At 43.4% G+C, this 18,482-nt stretch overlaps 1 protein-coding gene across 2 annotated transcripts in view; it reads right to left on the bottom strand.

Annotated features, from left to right (window-relative positions):
* ythdc1 (YTH N6-methyladenosine RNA binding protein C1) overlaps window positions 1-14,250 on the bottom strand; it is a 15,590-nt gene extending 1,340 nt beyond the window's left edge. Inside the window, exons 1-12 of one of the 2 annotated variants that reach the window (XM_084745992.1) lie at window positions 14,043-14,250; window positions 11,585-11,686; window positions 10,988-11,301; window positions 10,375-10,771; window positions 10,196-10,258; window positions 9,945-10,060; window positions 9,746-9,854; window positions 9,531-9,648; window positions 6,978-7,062; window positions 6,745-6,899; window positions 3,013-3,092; window positions 100-136 (exon numbers count right to left, since the gene is read on the bottom strand). In XM_084745992.1, the coding sequence (XP_084602118.1) occupies window positions 100-136; window positions 3,013-3,092; window positions 6,745-6,899; window positions 6,978-7,062; window positions 9,531-9,648; window positions 9,746-9,854; window positions 9,945-10,060; window positions 10,196-10,258; window positions 10,375-10,771; window positions 10,988-11,301; window positions 11,585-11,686; window positions 14,043-14,070 (1,604 nt within the window). In that variant the 5' untranslated portion in view covers window positions 14,071-14,250. The remainder of the gene's footprint in view (window positions 1-99; window positions 137-3,012; window positions 3,093-6,744; window positions 6,900-6,977; window positions 7,063-9,530; window positions 9,649-9,745; window positions 9,855-9,944; window positions 10,061-10,195; window positions 10,259-10,374; window positions 10,772-10,987; window positions 11,302-11,584; window positions 11,687-14,042) is intronic. The other variant, XM_084745993.1, reaches the window with a different exon arrangement.
* Window positions 14,251-18,482: the final 4,232 nt, after the last annotated feature.

The following is an 18,482-nucleotide window of genomic DNA, read 5'->3' as shown; positions in this document are numbered from 1 at the left end:
CACGTTAAAATCGTTTTGTTTCCGTTTTTATTTATTCTTCTGATTCTTCTTCTGGTTTCAAAGTTTTCATGATAAACTTCGAGTTCATGTTTAACTCACCTGTCCACCGGCTGGTTACGAAGGTCCTGGATGAAACCTGAAAATAAAATTGATTCTACTGTTAAACATTTCCAACCGTTTGAGCTGATCAGAACAAATAAAAGATAAATATAAAACTAAATATAAATGGTGCCACGGTTTCTCAGCCCATTATTCTGAAACTCCTGAAAAATGTCCTATTTGTTCTGTTTATCCCAAAAACAAACTCCCAGTGTCCCAAAGGCTCGGAGAAAACAGTCTGATATAACTCATAGTTCACTTACGTCACACATACGACAGAAATCAACTTATGTAACTACAGATGCAACAATTGATCGGTTAATAATCGGATCACCAACTAAAAAGTCAAATGATCTGATTCTAGCTTCTAATGTGTCAATATTTGATTCTTTCTGGATTCTTAGGTTTTAATAAAAACTGATCAACATTTTTCCATTTTCAACTTTTTATGACCCAAACAACAAATCAATTAATTAAGAGATTGATCAACAGATTCACTGATAATTAAAATACTCATTACAGGAACGACTCAGGGTCCAAACATTGGTACATATTTTTCAAGTGACGAGATAGTCACTGATTGCAACAGGATTAATAAATTGATTAATTGGGAGACTAACCGGCAGATCAATCGAAAAAGACAATCAATAGTTGCAGCCCTATTACTAACATTCATCTTAACCCCAAACTACGATCTTTTCCTAAATCTAACCAGATAGTTTTTGTACCTAAACGAAACTGCAACTGTTGAACAATAAGCATGGGTTTATTATTGTTACCATGACAACAAAGGTCAAGTGAAGTGTTTGTGTGAAAATAAACTCAGGGATGTGTGTGTATTTTCTGGGCATTTGTCTTTGGTATAACAGGCTCTAATACAAACGGGACATTTTTCAGAACGCTGTGAGGTCGAATCCTAAAACACTTAAATCCACCGCACTACTTCCTGTCTCCTCTCTGAGGTCGGCAGCAGTAAGCAGGTTATTCAGAGGCATTCACAGACCTGATGAGATACATAATCCCTCAGAGTTCTGGGTCTACCCCAGGTCTCCTCCTAGCGGGACGTGTCCAGAAAACTCCAAGGGAGGTTTATCCAGGAAGATCTCAATCAGATTTACCTGAGTTGGTTACGTTTGACCTTCTGAACTTCAAAGGTTCGGTACAACGACCACACTACTGCTGAAACTATGAGAATCCACCTGGAGGGATAGAGAACCACGGCCTCAGACTTGGAGGAGCCGACTCTCATCCAAGCCACTTCACACTCAGCTGCAAACCGCCGCGGCGTTCCAGACCACAATCTGATGAACTCAACAGAACCACATGATCTGCAAAAAGCAGCGGCGATATTCTGAGGTTTTGAAACCAGACACTCTCGTCACCCCTGCTGCAACTTGACATCCAGTCCATTTAGATCACAAACAGGATCAGAGAAAAGGGACAGTCCTGGAGGAGTCAAGAACCCAGCGAGAACCTGCGGGACTTTATGTCATGGACACAGACGTCACTGTGGTTATATAGCAACAGCCCCTGTACCCCGTACTGCCACAGTACCACCCACATGATCTGTGGGGAGACATGGTTGTAGAACAGATGGTCAAACTCCCATGATGCCCCAGTAACCCTGTGAGAGTAAAGAGCTGGTCCACTGATCCACAACCAGGATGGACTCTGCATTGTTCCTCCTAAATCTGAGATTCAACAGTCACAGCCTCCTTCACACCCTGGAATACATTTCAGTGGGAAAGCTGAGTAGTGTAACACCCCAATACTAACTGGACCACAACCTCCAGTCCCTCTTTTTAAAAATGGGAACAACCACTCCAGTCTGAAACTCCACAAGCATCATCCACAACCTCCATGTGACACTGATGTCGGCCAAGACAGCCCAACAATGGCCAGAGCCTCGAGCGTCTCGGGTGAAATGACATATCTTTATCGCAGAGACATGAAAAAGTCTTCAGACTCCTGAAGGACTCAGGAGTTCCTCAAAGTTCTCCTTCCAGTGCTCAACTATATCCCCAGTCAGGGTCAGCTGTTCACGGTCTGAGCAGAGTCCTGCTTTCCCTTCCTGAATGGTTGAGCAGTTTGCCAGAAACTTCCCTCAGGTCACTCAGTCTTTCTCCATCACCTAAACTCCTCTCACACCTGAGTTTTTGCTTCAGAGACTACAGAAGCTGCAGTCCTTCTGGCCTCCCAGTATCTCTGCTGCTTCCAGAGACCTCTGGGCCAAACAAGCCCAAAAGGCCTCCATCTTCAGCTCGACAGCCTCCTTCATTGTTCAAGTCCACCAGCTGGTTCTCAGGTTGCCACCATTACAGGCCGATAACCATCTGAACGCAGATCCTACCGGCCTCCTCTACAATAAAAGCTTTGAAGATGGCCCACTTTGATTCCATGGGCCCGGTCCAGCACCTCTCACCCTGGACTCTAGAAAAGGAAAGAGTTCATCTCCAGGAGTTCAGAACCAGTCTGTGATGCCAGGTGTCAGCATGCAGGGCACCTGGCCCCGGTGACTATCCCTGTGGGAGGTGGGCCTACAGGGAAAAGCATCCCAGCAGCACTCTGTAATGGACCATCAGAACAACGGGCAGTTTTCAGACAAACAACTATAAAAACAACCACAATGAAATACATGAAAAGAATGAAAACAGTTTAAAAACAAATATCAGATACTGTAAAGGCAACGCAAAATAAACTACAAAACACTGAAAACAATTCAATAAGAAGTACGCAATTAAAAATATTCACTCCAAAACAAAACTTCATCTCAACCACTGACATATGAAAGTGTAACGGCAGGTTTTATATAAAGCACACACAGTTTAAATCAATAAAAACATCACTGAGCGTGAGAACATTTACGAGATGTTTGTTAAATCAACGGGAGACTAAGGTCGTCACATTAACCACCTGCTCGCTGATTGAAGTCAGGTGGCCCGTCGGTCCGCGGTCGCTTCCTGCCGTGGAGGTCGTACTCTTCAGGACGACGCCTACGTAGACAAGTCGACAAGTAAGACACACACATTCACACAATACACACACTCACACACAAACACACACACACATTAATTCACATTCTGGAAATCTCACTCAGGTCGAATTTCAAACAAGAGAATAAGAAATAAAAAACTCCAAGAACGTCACAACAACTGTTATAAAGTCTGATTTAAAGCTACAAATGAAACAGATTTACTCTGATGAGAGTTTCTGAGTCGTCCAGGTGAGACGAGTCTACAGGTATTCAGGCAGTACCTCCTCTTTACATTTAACATCTGGTCATAACGCACACCTGCGTCCATCGAAAAGACCAATCAGATCAGACGCTCTGTGGCCAAGTGTTTTCTGATACTGATAAAAAGTATCACCAAGGGGTCCTTGTGCTTTTCTACTGGTCTGATCTACTGGTCCATCTGGTTACTACTGGTCCTGTCTACTGGTCCATTTGGTTACTACTGGTCCTGTCTACTGGTCCATCTAGTTACTACTGGTCCATCTGGTTACTACTGGTCCTGTCTACTGGTCCATCTGGTTACTACTGGTCCTGTCTACTGGTCCATCTGTTGACTACTGGTCCTGTCCACTGGTCCATCTAGTTACTACTGGTCCATCTGTTGACTACTGGTCCTGTCCACTGGTCCATCTAGTTACTACTGGTCCATCTAGTTACTACTGGTCCATCTGTTGACTACTGGTCCTGTCCACTGGTCCATCTAGTTAGTACTGGTCTTATCTACTGGTCCATCTGTTGACTACTGGTCCTGTCTACTGGTCCATCTAGTTACTACTGGTCTTATCTACTGGTCCATCTGTTGACTACTGGTCCATCTGTTGACTACTGGTCTGATCTACTGGTCCATCTGGTTACTACTGGTCCTGTCCACTGGTCCATCTGGTTACTACTGGTCCATCTGGTTACTACTGGTCCATCTGGTTACTACTGGTCCTGTCCACTGGTCCATCTAGTTACTACTGGTCCTGTCTACTGGTCCATCTGTTGACTACTGGTCCTGTCTACTGGTCCATCTAGTTACTACTGGTCCTGTCTACTGGTCCATCTAGTTACTACTGGTCCTGTCTACTGGTCCATCTGGTTATTACTGGTCCTGTCTACTGGTCCATCTAGTTACTACTGGTCCTGTCTACTGGTCCATCTGGTTACTACTGGTCCTGTCTACTGGTCCATCTAGTTACTACTGGTCCATCTGGTTACTACTGGTCCTGTCTACTGGTCCATCTGTTGACTACTGGTCTGATCTACTGGTCCATCTGGTTACTACTGGTCCTGTCTACTGGTCCATCTGTTGACTACTGGTCCTGTCCACTGGTCCATCTAGTTACTACTGGTCCATCTGTTGACTACTGGTCCTGTCCACTGGTCCATCTAGTTACTACTGGTCCATCTAGTTACTACTGGTCCATCTGTTGACTACTGGTCCTGTCCACTGGTCCATCTAGTTAGTACTGGTCTTATCTACTGGTCCATCTGTTGACTACTGGTCCTGTCTACTGGTCCATCTAGTTACTACTGGTCTTATCTACTGGTCCATCTGTTGACTACTGGTCCATCTGTTGACTACTGGTCTGATCTACTGGTCCATCTGGTTACTACTGGTCCTGTCCACTGGTCCATCTGGTTACTACTGGTCCATCTGGTTACTACTGGTCCATCTGGTTACTACTGGTCCTGTCCACTGGTCCATCTAGTTACTACTGGTCCTGTCTACTGGTCCATCTGTTGACTACTGGTCCTGTCTACTGGTCCATCTAGTTACTACTGGTCCTGTCTACTGGTCCATCTAGTTACTACTGGTCCTGTCTACTGGTCCATCTGGTTATTACTGGTCCTGTCTACTGGTCCATCTGTTGACTACTGGTCCTGTCTACTGGTCCATCTAGTTACTACTGGTCCTGTCTACTGGTCCATCTGGTTATTACTGGTCCTGTCTACTGGTCCATCTGGTTATTACTGGTCCTGTCTACTGGTCCATCTGTTGACTACTGGTCCTGTCTACTGGTCGCCCTGCTGACTTTAAACAGCATTTTAACAAATTTTGATTCACACACACAACAATTAAAAAAAAAGAAAAAAGAAAAAACAAACAAACAAACAAACAAAGAAGAGGAAGCCTCTTAAAGGGACAACATACCGCATCTGTTGTATATGTGGGAGGGGCTGTCTGACTGTGTCAACAACACTTTTGATTATAAAAAACAGTTTTTTCTCCTCATCAGTCCATGTTAATGCCTTTTTTTAAAATAAACCCTCTTATTTTGAAAGGGTGGAGGGGGGGTGATGATGATGATGATGATGGTGCAGTCCTGTTAATCAATACACAAAGCCCCGCCCCCTCTCAGCCCCGCCCTGCCCCATGCAGACCAGCAACAGTCCTTCAAACAGAAACCACAAACTTTTCGTTTTCTCTCGTCTTTCTGTCGCTCCATCGTTCTGGAATCTTTTACTTTTATTTCCTCCCCTCCTCCTCCTCCTCCTCCTCCTCCTCCTCCTCCCACACACACTTTATATTCAGTTCATGAGAGTGACACACACACACACCAACAAATTAACAGTTTGTTGTTAACAACGAGCTCTCAGTCCTGATTCAGTGTGTGTGTGTGTGTGTGTGTGTGTGTGTGTGTGTGCTGGATGAGGGGAAGGGAGGGGGGGTTATATAACTGTCCTTTCATGGAGGGGGGAGGGGCGGGGGAGGAGGGGGTCATCATTTTTGCAGTCCAAGGATTTTTTTTTTTAAATCAAGTCCATCTTTTCCTTGACATATTTCTTTAATATTACTGCATTTAAACAAGTGAGGAAGCCCCGCCCCCTCTGACACACCACACCCTCTCATTGGATAAAGTCCAGAGGCCCCGCTCCCTACTCGACACACTGCACCACCTTCTGACAGACCCAGAAACAGTCCGCTGGGCGCTTTGACAGTCCCTCACCTTCTCTTGCTCTGTTTTCTACCTCACCCCTCCCTTCACCCCTCCTCCCCCTCCTCCATCAGTCCGGCCAGTGACGCTTGTCCTTTCTGCTTTTATTCTGAAAGGGTCAGCCACAGTCCAGCTAAAAGCCAAACATTTAGATTTTTTTTAATCTCCGGAGTACGAAGCTCCTGCAAAGAAAAAGAGCTTCAAAGGAGAAATTTAGATACAACAAAATTTAGCAAATTCAATTTCTTCTGTCAGCTGGAAAGACTTTAAGTATGAAAACTGAAAAATAGACTGAAATTATAGATCTTCAAAAGAAAACACAAATTTAAAGGTGCACCTCACTGCTTAACTTTAACTTAAAAAAAAACAAAAAAAAAACAAGAATTTCTAAACTAAACTTTGTGCTAAACTTGAAATGAAGGATTAAAGTGACTTTGTGTTAACGAGGATCACCCTGCCGAGGATTTTCACTTCCTGCCTGACCTTCTTAACACTTCCACCAAAGAAACAGAGCGCGGCGTCACTCCGGTGGGAAACTCCAGACTGGAAAAACAACAACAACCAGAGAACCAGCAATGCTAGCCACGGGAGCGCTAGCCGCCGGCTAAAGGCAGCAGCTGTCTTCGTCGTCCTGCAGCAGGTGGCACCGTGGTTGCAGCAGTGGAAGAAGAAGAACAGGAAGCGGGAGGATGAGCTTGGTGATTGGCTAACCTTCCCGGTTCGCGCTGTGGCGGTCGACCCCGAGGTCGCGGCTCCGATGGTGTCCGACGCTTGTGACGAACACGGCGAGCCACCTGGTGGATGTCCACGTTCTCATCCAATGGAAACAGGGCACAGAGCTGAGCACCAATGTCCGGTTGGATTTCCTGATGGAAATTTAACGGTTCAAACATCTCACACGACACGTATTAATTAAAACAGGAGAAAATAAAACGTGAGCTCACCTGTCCATCACGTCCGATCTTCACTGGCTTGTGTTCGTTCCAGGGGTTGGACAGGTGAGCTGTTTTAGTGAAAGGAAGCTCCCTCCTGCAAAAAATAAACTCTGTGTGAAGGGAACTGAAGCAGCTCACAACCATCAACATTTATAAATATAGGTCATGAACCCCGCCCCCTCCATCATCCATCCATCATCCATCCATCATCCATCAATCCATCCATCATCCATCCATCATCCATCATCCATCCATCATCCATCCATCCATCATCCATCCATCCATCCATCCATCAATCCATCCATCCATCAATCCATCCATCATCCATCCATCATCCATCATCCATCATCCATCCATCATCCATCCATCATCCATCCATCATCCATCAATCCATCCATCATCCATCCATCATCCATCCATCATCCATCCATCCATCCATCATCCATCCATCCATCCATCATCCATCCATCATCCATCATCCATCCATCCATCCATCATCCATCCATCCATCATCCATCCATCATCCATCAATCCATCCATCATCCATCCATCATCCATCATCCATCCATCCATCCATCATCCATCCATCCATCCATCCATCAATCCATCCATCCATCAATCCATCCATCCATCAATCCATCCATCATCCATCCATCATCCATCATCCATCCATCATCCATCCATCCATCATCCATCCATCCATCCATCCATCAATCCATCCATCATCCATCCATCATCCATCATCCATCAATCCATCCATCCATCCATCATCCATCAATCCATCCATCCATCAATCCATCCATCATCCATCAATCAATCCATCCATCATCCATCCATCATCCATCAATCCATCCATCATCCATCATCCATCCATCATCCATCCATCATCCATCCATCATCCATCAATCCATCCATCATCCATCCATCATCCATCAATCCATCCATCATCCATCAATCCATCCATCATCCATCATCCATCCATCCATCATCCATCCATCATCCATCATCCAGCTCTGACTGGAGGATGCTGAGGCGTTCTCAGGGCAGTGTGGATATATATCCCCCCCCCCACCCAGTCCTCGGTCTGCCCGTGGCCTCCTCCCACCTACCTACCTGGAACACCTCCCTCAGGAGGCCACCAGGTGGCATCACCATGAGGTGAACCACCTCAACTGATTCATTTTTACCCAAAGGAGCAGCATGTCTACTCTGAGTCCCTCACAGATGACTGAGCTTCTCACCCTATCGCTACGGGAGACGCCAGCCACCCTCCAGAGAAAACTCATCTCAGACTTGTATCTACCTCTCATTCTTTCGGTCATGACAACTTCATGACCACAGGTGAGAACAGGAACAAAGATTGACCAGTAGATCAAGAGCTCAGCCTTCTGACTCAGCTCTCTTTTTGTTACAGCTGTATGAAAAGCAAACGTGATACCGGTCCCCCTGCTCCGATTTGCCGACCCACTTCACACTCAGTTGTCTCCTCACTCAAGAACAACACCTCTAGATACTTCAACTCTCTCACTTGGAATAAGGACTCATTCCTGACTTGAAGAAGACAATCCACCAGTTTCCTGCTGAGAACCATGGCCTCAGTCCAGCCGCGTCACACTCGGCTGTGAACCGATCCAGTGAGGGCCGGAGGTCACAGACTGATGATGACCGACCCTCAACAAGAAAGAGTCCAACTTACTACTAAGAGCCCGGACACAGCTCTCTCTTTGGGTGTACAGAGACTGGACAGTCCTGAGCAGTGACCCCCTCACCCTATAACTGCTGCAGCCCCACCACAATGTCTCCCGGGGAACCTGGGCAACACCTTCTCCAAATCCACAAAACACATCCCAGGTCCCCTCAGGGATCCTTGTGAGAGTAAAAAGCCGGTCTGTTGTTCTCCGGCCAGGACAGAACCTGCATTGTTCCTCCTCAATCTGAGATTCAACTCTCGGACTGACCCTCCTTTCCAGCACCTTAGAGTAAACTTCCCCGGGGAGGCTGAGTCATGTGATGCTTCTATAATTGGCGCACACCCTCTGGTCCTTCTTTTTGAAAAAGGGAATTACCACTCCTTAGGCACTGCCCCCGACTTCCACACAGTGTTGAAGAGACATGTCATCCATGACAGCCTCTCAACACCCGAAGTGTGGAGAAGTTCAACCAAATATTTTCACCTCCACTCCTTCATTGCTCCGATGTAGATTCTCTTCGAGGTGTTTTACTTGAGCCATGCTGCGTAACCAAGTGTCCTCCAGGGACAAAAATAAAGTTCAAGAACAGTTTATTTCTCATCCACCCGGTTTCATCACTATCTAGACAGAAGACAATGTCCAATTACCAATCGACAGCAGGACAAGCTGAATTACACAGCAGGAGGACATCACACACACGTCACCACATCAGTCACAGGACACGAATGTGATGGACGATGTTACTGCTTGAAGCTCAAGACCATTAACACCTGCCAAGCTCGCCGCGACGCTGTATCTGACGCAGGATTTGATCTCCAGTCAGGCTTACTGATGGTCAGAAGATAAACTCACAGACAGCCACCTTGTTTACCTGCACAGCCAGTCGATCTTGAAGACTCCGCCCAGCATCTTGGCGTTCATGCCAGCAGGAAGAACCCAGTGGATCGGAGAACCACCATGATGAGACTCTGAAGCCAAACGAGCAAAACCTAAAACCGACACGGATGAATTTAAAATATGTGGAGAACTAAGAAAGACAAAGAGGAAAAATATCCAGATAATGAAAAGTGAACTGAGCGGACCGACCCTGGAATTTTCCACTTTCCCTGACGGAGAAGACGAGGACGACGCTCCGAGCCGAGCGGAAAGCTGCGTTCAGCTTCTTCTCGTTCACCGGCAGCGTCGACCAAACACCCTGAAACACAAATATAATAAACAAACAACATGTAAACATCAGACCCTGTCACGTAAACAACAATAAGTAAACATGTAAACATCAGCTGACCTTGGCTTTAGCCAACGACACGTTCTCGTGGTTGTTGCTCTTTATGAGGAAGAAGCGAGCGTCTCTCAGGATGTAACGGAGTTTATTGGTTGGATCTGAAACAACACAGCAGGAGGCTGTAATCTGATTACTTAACAATATTCTGATTAGCAGCTGCAATAAAATGATTTGGTTCTCTAAAGACATCAGAATGTTCTCCATCACACCCAGAACTTTAAAATGAGTAACAGAGAACAAAATGGCCGCCTTACTCTCCATCCCTTTGCGAACAGCTCGGACTGACGACGACAGCTTCTCCCGCTTCTTCTCTGAGCCTGTCAAAATAAAAGCACAGAATTCAACAGAGCAGGAGGCGGGTCACACGTGTCTTATGATAAACATCTTTAAACAATATACACATATGGCAATGGTCTGTAATCGTCATGGTTACCTGAGGCCTCGGAGGCAGAGCCTGAGTGCACCGACTCGCCGTCATCAGAGAAACTGACAGAGGAGGCGGAGCGCGAGTCGCCAGCCTCGCTGCGAGTGTCGTAGTCGTTGCCCTCACCACGGCGCTCGTACTCCTCCTCTTCCTCCTCCTCATCCTCTTTCTCTCCTTCCTCCTCCTCCTCTTCCTCCTCTTCTTCCTCCATGCCCTCCTCTTCCTCCTCCTCTTCTTCCTCCTCCTCCTGGTCCTCCTCCTCCTCCTCCTCCTCTATGTGTGAACCGGCGGGGGAGGAGCTTCCCGACCCTGCCTCTGAGCCATACTCTGCTGCAGCCTCCTCTTCTGATTGGTTGTCCTCGTCGTGGGGAGAGGGACTCGCCCGCCGCTCATCACGTCTCAACTTCTGAAGACAAACAACAGATTAAAATGATTGACTGTGAGACAGAGAGCTGATTGGCTGTCAGAGTACAGTGATAGTACTGTCAGTATTATTAATTATTATTTGCGATGTTCTTGTCGGTACTTTTGATCTGATGTTACTGTAAGTCCAGTGTGTGTACAGTGTATATTAGCAGTATTTATTAGTAGTATTTGTTGGTAGTAATATTGTAATTTGTACCTGGCTCAGACCTTCCAGGCCTCTCTGAGAGTCTCGGCGTCGTACGTCCTCTCCTCCACGGCTCCTGGTCACCTCGCGGGCTCCTCGCCGTCCCTTTCGCTCCTCGTAGTATTCGTGACGGTAGCTGCTGGTAGTGGTGGTTGCATGGCGGCCCCGGGGACTGGACGCCGCCTTTTTCGAGGAGGAGGAGGAGGAGAGAGGTGGACCCAGGGCTCTCTTATTGGTGGAGGAGGACCTGGAGGGGGTGTGGCTGGATGAGGGGCGGAGCCTCTTCAGATCCTGGCTCTCAGACCGCTCACTCTTCCTCTTTGTTCCTGACAGACAAAATGGAGGGTTTAGGTGACACACAAACTACAGCTGATGCAGTTTTATCATCGAGTCAAATCAAAAGTTGTATCGGTTGTAGTATTTTTACAGTATAAGTTAAAAAAAACTGTACGGTACTCAGGGATTAAAGTTAATCAGCTGTGTTTTTGTACAATAACTGCAGAATAAAGTGATAAAGTCTTATTTCTGTAGCGTAACTGATTGCAATACTATCAGTAGTATTTGTAGCAGTATCAGCAGTAGTAGTAGTATCAGTACTATCAGTGGAACCTTTCTTGTCGCTGACGTCTCGTTCAGTCTCGGGGTTGTACAGCTCATCGTCTTGATCTGGAGCTTCAGTCAGAAGATCTTCCAGAACGTTCAGTTCTCCATCTGAGAACAACAACAACAACAACAACAACAACAACAACAACAACACACTGATTTATTAAAGTCAACAGGAAACACAAACAGTCACACTGTGGTTTTGAACTGCGTGAAGAATCATGACATGTCACTGGTGTTGCTGTGGTAACATCTGTAGTTAAAGTACAAAAGTATTCAGATCAATACTTTCTCTGAAAAGTAAAAGAACTCATTGAGCAGAACATCTCATGTCACAAAATAATCTAAATTATACTATTTGTTTGTTTTTAATGTTCAGTAAACAGCAGGTCTGAGATTTTTACCGTCAGATTTAGTCGTTTTATACAAATATTCAAACAATTCATCCTTATTTTCCTCCGTCAGTCTGTTTGAGCAGTTAGATTCATGTTTTCACCTCTTTCTTCATCATCTGTGATGAAAACATCAGATTTCCTCTCAGTCACAGAAATTCAAACTGTCTCCTCCTGTGGTTATGAACCAGTTGTGAACCGGTTATGAACCAGTTGTGAACCAGTTATGAACCAGTTATGAACCGGTTGTGAACCGGTTATGAACCGGTTATGAACCAGTTATGAACCGGTTATGAACCGGTTGTGAACCGGTTATGAACCGGTTATGAACCGGTTATGAACCGGTTATGAACCGGTTATGAACCAGTTGTGAACCGGTTATGAACCAGTTGTGAACCGGTTATGAACCAGTTGTGAACCGGTTATGAACCGGTTATGAACCGGTTGTGAACCAGTTATGAACCAGTTATGAACCGGTTATGAACCGGTTATGAACCAGTTATGAACCAGTTGTGAACCAGTTATGAACCAGTTATGAACCAGTTATGAACCAGTTATGAACCAGCGCACCGCAGAGCGTCTTTTATTTCAAATCAGACCTGCTGTCACAATCAGAAGAAGAAGAAAAATAGACTAACAATTATATGAAGTACAAGAAACATCATCAGAGTGAGACAGTGACATATTCAGTGACATCACTTGAGTCACAGCGACCGTCTCCGCAGAAACAACAAACGAAAATCTCCTGACAGTTTTCAGTCTTCAGACTCGTCCAACAGAGACTCAGCTGAGGACGTCGGTCACCAACATGGAACTGGATTTCAGTTTTCATCTTCACCAATCACAACACAGAGCAGCGCCGCGCATCAGTGTGACACGCCTGAGCTGCTGTGAACCTCAGTGACACGTCATCACGTCCAGCAACCAGGAAACAACAGATCACAGATCAGTTTAAAGATCAACTCACAAGAAAAAAGTGAATTATTTTTGTCTTTGATCTCCATCTGCAGGTGTCACCATAGTGATGTCATGATAATAATAATAACTAGTAGTTTTCTGAACATTTATTTCACTCTGATCTTCTTGGACGATTGATGAGAAACTAAACTTTGATGTAATTTTTACTATTTAAAAGCACATTTTCACAAGTTTTAACAACAGACACGATCAAATAACAGCTGATGGAATTTCTTAATGTGACACAATGACGTAATATAATACAATAAAATACAATATAATATAATATAATGTATGTGCAGATGTTTTGTCACCAAACTGTCATATCTGAAGGCAGTTTTACTTTTTTTACTCTAATTATTTCTTCTCATTTGTGTTGAACTAAGAATTTACGTGGGCAGGTGCCTGAATAGATTTTGTGACCCACCTTGGCGTTTTAATTGTTTATTCATCTAGAACAGTAAAAGCATCAGTGACTGATCAGTGATCAGTTGATATTATTGATGACAAACAGAAGTCATGGTGTTTGACAGAAACTACAAAACAACTGCAGTTATCATCTGATATCTGTTTTATAATTCAATCTACAAGGTGACAACATGTTATTTTAATAGTAGTAATAATATTTAAACGATTATTATATTATAGTGTATTTTTACAGCTTATAACGTGTTAGAAAGCAACTTGTTTCGATCTATAATCTCAGCAGTTTTTTGAATGGAGTTTGGTGTGACTGTATTCTGCTTAATAAAGACATTAAAACATCTGATATTTATGAATTTGTAGTTCAGATTATAACGTGTTTTAATGCTTATAACGTGTTCAAACGTCATATCATAACCCGCTATTTGTATGCTGTCATAGTTTATAACGTCCGTATTGTTTGTATCTATATTTTGAATGGAATTTGACTGTTCTGATTAATGGATACACACTTGAGCTAACATGCTAATATGCTAACCTGCTCACCATCACAAACCAACATGATGATTGGTATCATATCGACGTCGAACGATCGATCGATGATCAGCATTGATCCGTAGCTCAACACAACAAAGACAGATAGCACACATGCTAACAGATGCTAACAGCTAACCGAGCGGCTCGCGGCTCACCTTTATCCTCGCGCCGGTCGGCCGCCATCACAGCCGCTGTGACGTGGGTGCTGCAATCTCGCGCTCAGGTACGTTTTCAGATCAAACAGGTGAAATTAATTTCATTTAACAAGGAAATAATCAACAAACACACACAAGGAGGGAAATGGCGACCTGACACTGCTGCTGCGCGACTGCTTCTTCTTCTACTGCTACTTTTACGGTGGTTTACTTCCGGTTTAGAGGAGCGATGTAGCCCCCTGCTGCTGCAACACACACACACACACACACACACACACACACACACACACACACACACACAGACACACACACACACACACACACACACAGACACACACACAGACACACACACACACACACACACACACACACACACACAGACACACACACACACAGACACACACACACAGACACACAGACACACACACACACACACACACAGACACACACACACACACACACACACAGACACACACACACAGACACACAGACACACACACACAGACACACACACACACACACACACACACAGACACACAGACACACACACACACACACACAGACACACACACACAGACACACACACACACACACACACACAGACACACAGACACACACACACACACACAGACACACACACACAGACACACACACACACACACAGACACACACACACACACACACAGACACACACACACACACACACAGACACACACACACACACACACACACACACACACACACACACACACAGTCCTTTTTCCAGCTTTATTTCTTACAGAATACAAACATACAACAGAACAGAGCAAAAAAATCAAAGCGAAACAAACAAACAAACAAACAAACAAACAAACAAACAAACGTTCGTAGGAAGGTTTGTAGAAGACAACTGAAGACATTTCACCTTCAAGAAGTAAGAAATCGAAGTCCAGTTCTTTCCGTCCGTCTTGTTTGTGATGAAAACACGTTTAAAGGTCAGAAACCAGCAGCTTTGTGTTTTTCATTCAACAAAGTTTTAGACCGTTTTACTGCTGACGTCATCAAAAACCTGCACACACTTTTTTGCAGCAGAAGTTTTGGCCGTCATCCAGGTGACTTATCAAGCTTCAAAGGTTGAATTAAACATTTTACCAGCATTAAAATCACCAAAACATGTGTTTGCTGAGTTTATGATACTTCAGAATCAATATTCCAACAGACTGAGCGTTTCAGCGCCGCCAGTGACGTGTGCTGACTGGACTGACGTGGTGACTGATGATGGTCGTTGACGAACTGTCGTGGTTCACAGTTTTTTTACTGAACTGTAAAAGAGTCTATGGAACATTTAAAAATGGAAACAGTCTTAATCTTAATGTTGTGAAAAAACAAAATGGGAACATTTTCATCAGGAATGACGTCAACATGACACCAAAATCAAAATCTTTTTTAAATAAATGACGCAAAAGCAGCATCTTGGTTGCTTAGCAACTATCATTGTCCATCCGCTTATCTGAAGTATCATCCCTCCACCTGGACCTCGGTGAACCATGAAACCTGTCCCTCCCACCAGGTGATTAACCACCTCAGCTGGCTCTTCTCTAGTCAAAGAAGGAGGGTCTCTACTCCGAGTCCCTCACAGATGAACGAGTCTCTGTCCGTCAGAGAGACACCAGCCCCCCCCCCCCCCCACCGAGGAAACACTTTGTGTCTCGTTCTTTCGGTCATGACCCCTTCATGACCACAGGTGAGAGTGGGAACAAAGACTGACTGACAGATCAGCAGCTTTGTCTGTCGTCATCTCTGTCAATAAAACTTTACCAGATTGATTTATAATCTGTGAATCTCACACAAATTTCAAGGTGAAGCCCAAGACCTTTTCTTGAGTCTCACAGAGACGTCTGGTTATATTTGACCAGTAAAAATCTGTGTGGAGCCGCAGATATTAAAGGCTCTCTTTTCCCTGAAGACAGTTTTTTGGCAGCCAGATCTTATGGAGACTCAAGGAGACGAGCCACCGTCACAGTTTAGAGGAAAAACACACCGAGACATGGACACAGTCTTTGATATTTTAGTTGATGAAATATTGACACTTTTTTTAAATTTAGTGTACAACATACTGCAGTAGATTTTAGAGTTTTGTGTCCAACTCAAACTTTTACAAACTTTCTGCAGACCTTTAGTTGAGGTCATTCACTTTTCTTCTTTAGATAAAGTTAAAGTTAGAGAGACTCAAACTAATTGTTTTTCAAAATTTGGTCACAGTTAACTGTGAACCTGATTTGTTACTGTTCTGTTGCCTCAAAATTAAATGGTTTACGCTAAAAAAAAATTTTTAAATACAACATTTTGGGGTTTCTAAAATTCAAATATTAAAATTTCTCTGAAGAAAAAGTAAATGATCTCAAACGATCAGTAGTTGGTAAAACTTTTTCAAAAGTGAAGAATCTGTTTGGGCTCAGATCTGATGTTCTGTGTCTGTAGGATGTTGGCTTGAAATTTTGAGCTGCTTCAACTTTTTCATAAACCGACAACAATGAAACATGAAAAATATTTAAAAATATAATGTTATTCATTTCCATATCATTTTCAAATCCATATTATTGTATGTCATTAACATCCTCTGTAAGACACTTCACTTGGACACATTCTCCCCCTTTTTTAATATCATTTATTGGATCCTTTTCCCTTTTAATCAAAATAATTGATCAGTATTTGATCACTCACGTTGCTCTACAGATGCCTGCTTGAGTCAATAAACTGAGAAAATAAAGTTGATCAAAATCAAAAAACGTTGTTTACATTTCTAAACAGTTTGGTGTTTACTGATGCTGATGATAAACGTCAGCGGCAGAGTCGTAGAGAGCGAGCTGACACGGAGCGGCGTTCACCTGCTGTTGGTATAAAACTTTATTAACACAGATGTAAAACTTCAAACAGCAGGAGAGAAAATAAATAATGACTTCATTAGTTTTCCATATAGGAGGAACCTTCAAAATAAAAGCTGGTCAAATTGCTTGGACAGGAAATACAAAAACAAAAGTTAAATGTTTCAATGTGACGTCTAACACCTGCTGCTCTCACCTGTGTCTTCATCATCATCATGGTCTTCCTCACCTGGGGGGTATATTACGAAGCAAGTTCAACACATCCAGACTTTCTCTGCATGATCTGGATCAACAAAACTGGATCAGCTCTCTTTGTTAATCCAGACTTTCGTTTCACATAAAAGGGACGTTTGTTTCATTTGACTCTTCTTCCTCATGAAATGAAGCGATCGAGCGTCTTACTGAAGTCAAAACCATCAAGTTGTTATAATTATGAGCTGTGGAAAAAAATACATGACAAATAAAGCAGGAGAAGAAGAATGATGTGAGAAAATGACTGATGGACTAAATGTGTCTTAATGCTGCTGTTTATTCTAACATGAAAACATTAAACAATAAAAGTCCATCCAGCAGATTTAAACATGATGAAGTCTGTCTGACTCTGTCCTCTGATGACAGAGACGAGGACATCACTGAAGTTTTTCACCAAACCAACGTAAAATGAGTGGAACTGATTTAAGATTGTCTGTGATCAATGATGATCAATTTTCTAATCAGTGATCTGAGCTGCAAAATCACAGACAAAACAGAAAACAGTAAAAAGTCTTCAAAGTGTCTGTAGTTGCTTCATCATTATTTTACTGTGTGGATTATAAACCATGTCAATTTAAAGAGTTAATATGATCTGGAGCAAACGGGGAAAATGACTCTGCATCACCAAACAGAGGTTACCATGACAACGTGATGCTGCTGTTACATTTTTACATTATATGGATTCGTTCGGTGATATTATGAACATTCAGCTCAACAACTTTTCATTGTTAACTTCCTCCCTCAGTTTAAAAGTTATATCGCTCATAAACAACCTTGTTAGAACAATAATTAGTTAAAGAACGGTGATTTTTACAGACGATTTAATCTGAAACTCTGAACATAACCTGCTGCTGACCAGGTGATGAGTTTAGCATCAGTTACCATGGTGATCTAGCAGGTTAAAAGAGAGCCGCCTTCATGACTCTGAACATCCTGGATTAGACTCAACGTGTCTCTGACACATGAATCTGTCTTCGGAGTTTCACTCTGTTGATCAGTCCGTTTTCACATTTATGTTCAACAAATTGATTGAATTTAAAATAAAAACAAAGATAATAAAAACCATCAGAATCTGAGATTTGAGCTGAATAAAACCACCTGACAGACATAAAACACAGTATCATACTCTACATATGAAATGTTTTACTAGAACTATTAAATATTAGAAGTATTATTAATCATTATTATTTTACTTATAACATGATGTTGAATTTTTCGAGATGCTTTAATGTTTCTTTTCATCAGCTGATTATTTTCTGATGTTCCAGGAGGAAATGATAAATGTTGTAAATGGTAAAAATAAAATGTTATAATTTAATACATC

Source organism: Lutjanus erythropterus, chromosome 20, assembly GCF_056507025.1.
Source record: "Lutjanus erythropterus isolate fLutEry1 chromosome 20, fLutEry1.hap2, whole genome shotgun sequence".
In the NCBI taxonomy this organism is placed as follows: domain Eukaryota; kingdom Metazoa; phylum Chordata; class Actinopteri; order Lutjaniformes; family Lutjanidae; genus Lutjanus; species Lutjanus erythropterus.
The sequence above is the reverse complement of the archived record's forward strand: the minus strand, read 5'-3'. Positions and strand labels throughout refer to the sequence as shown.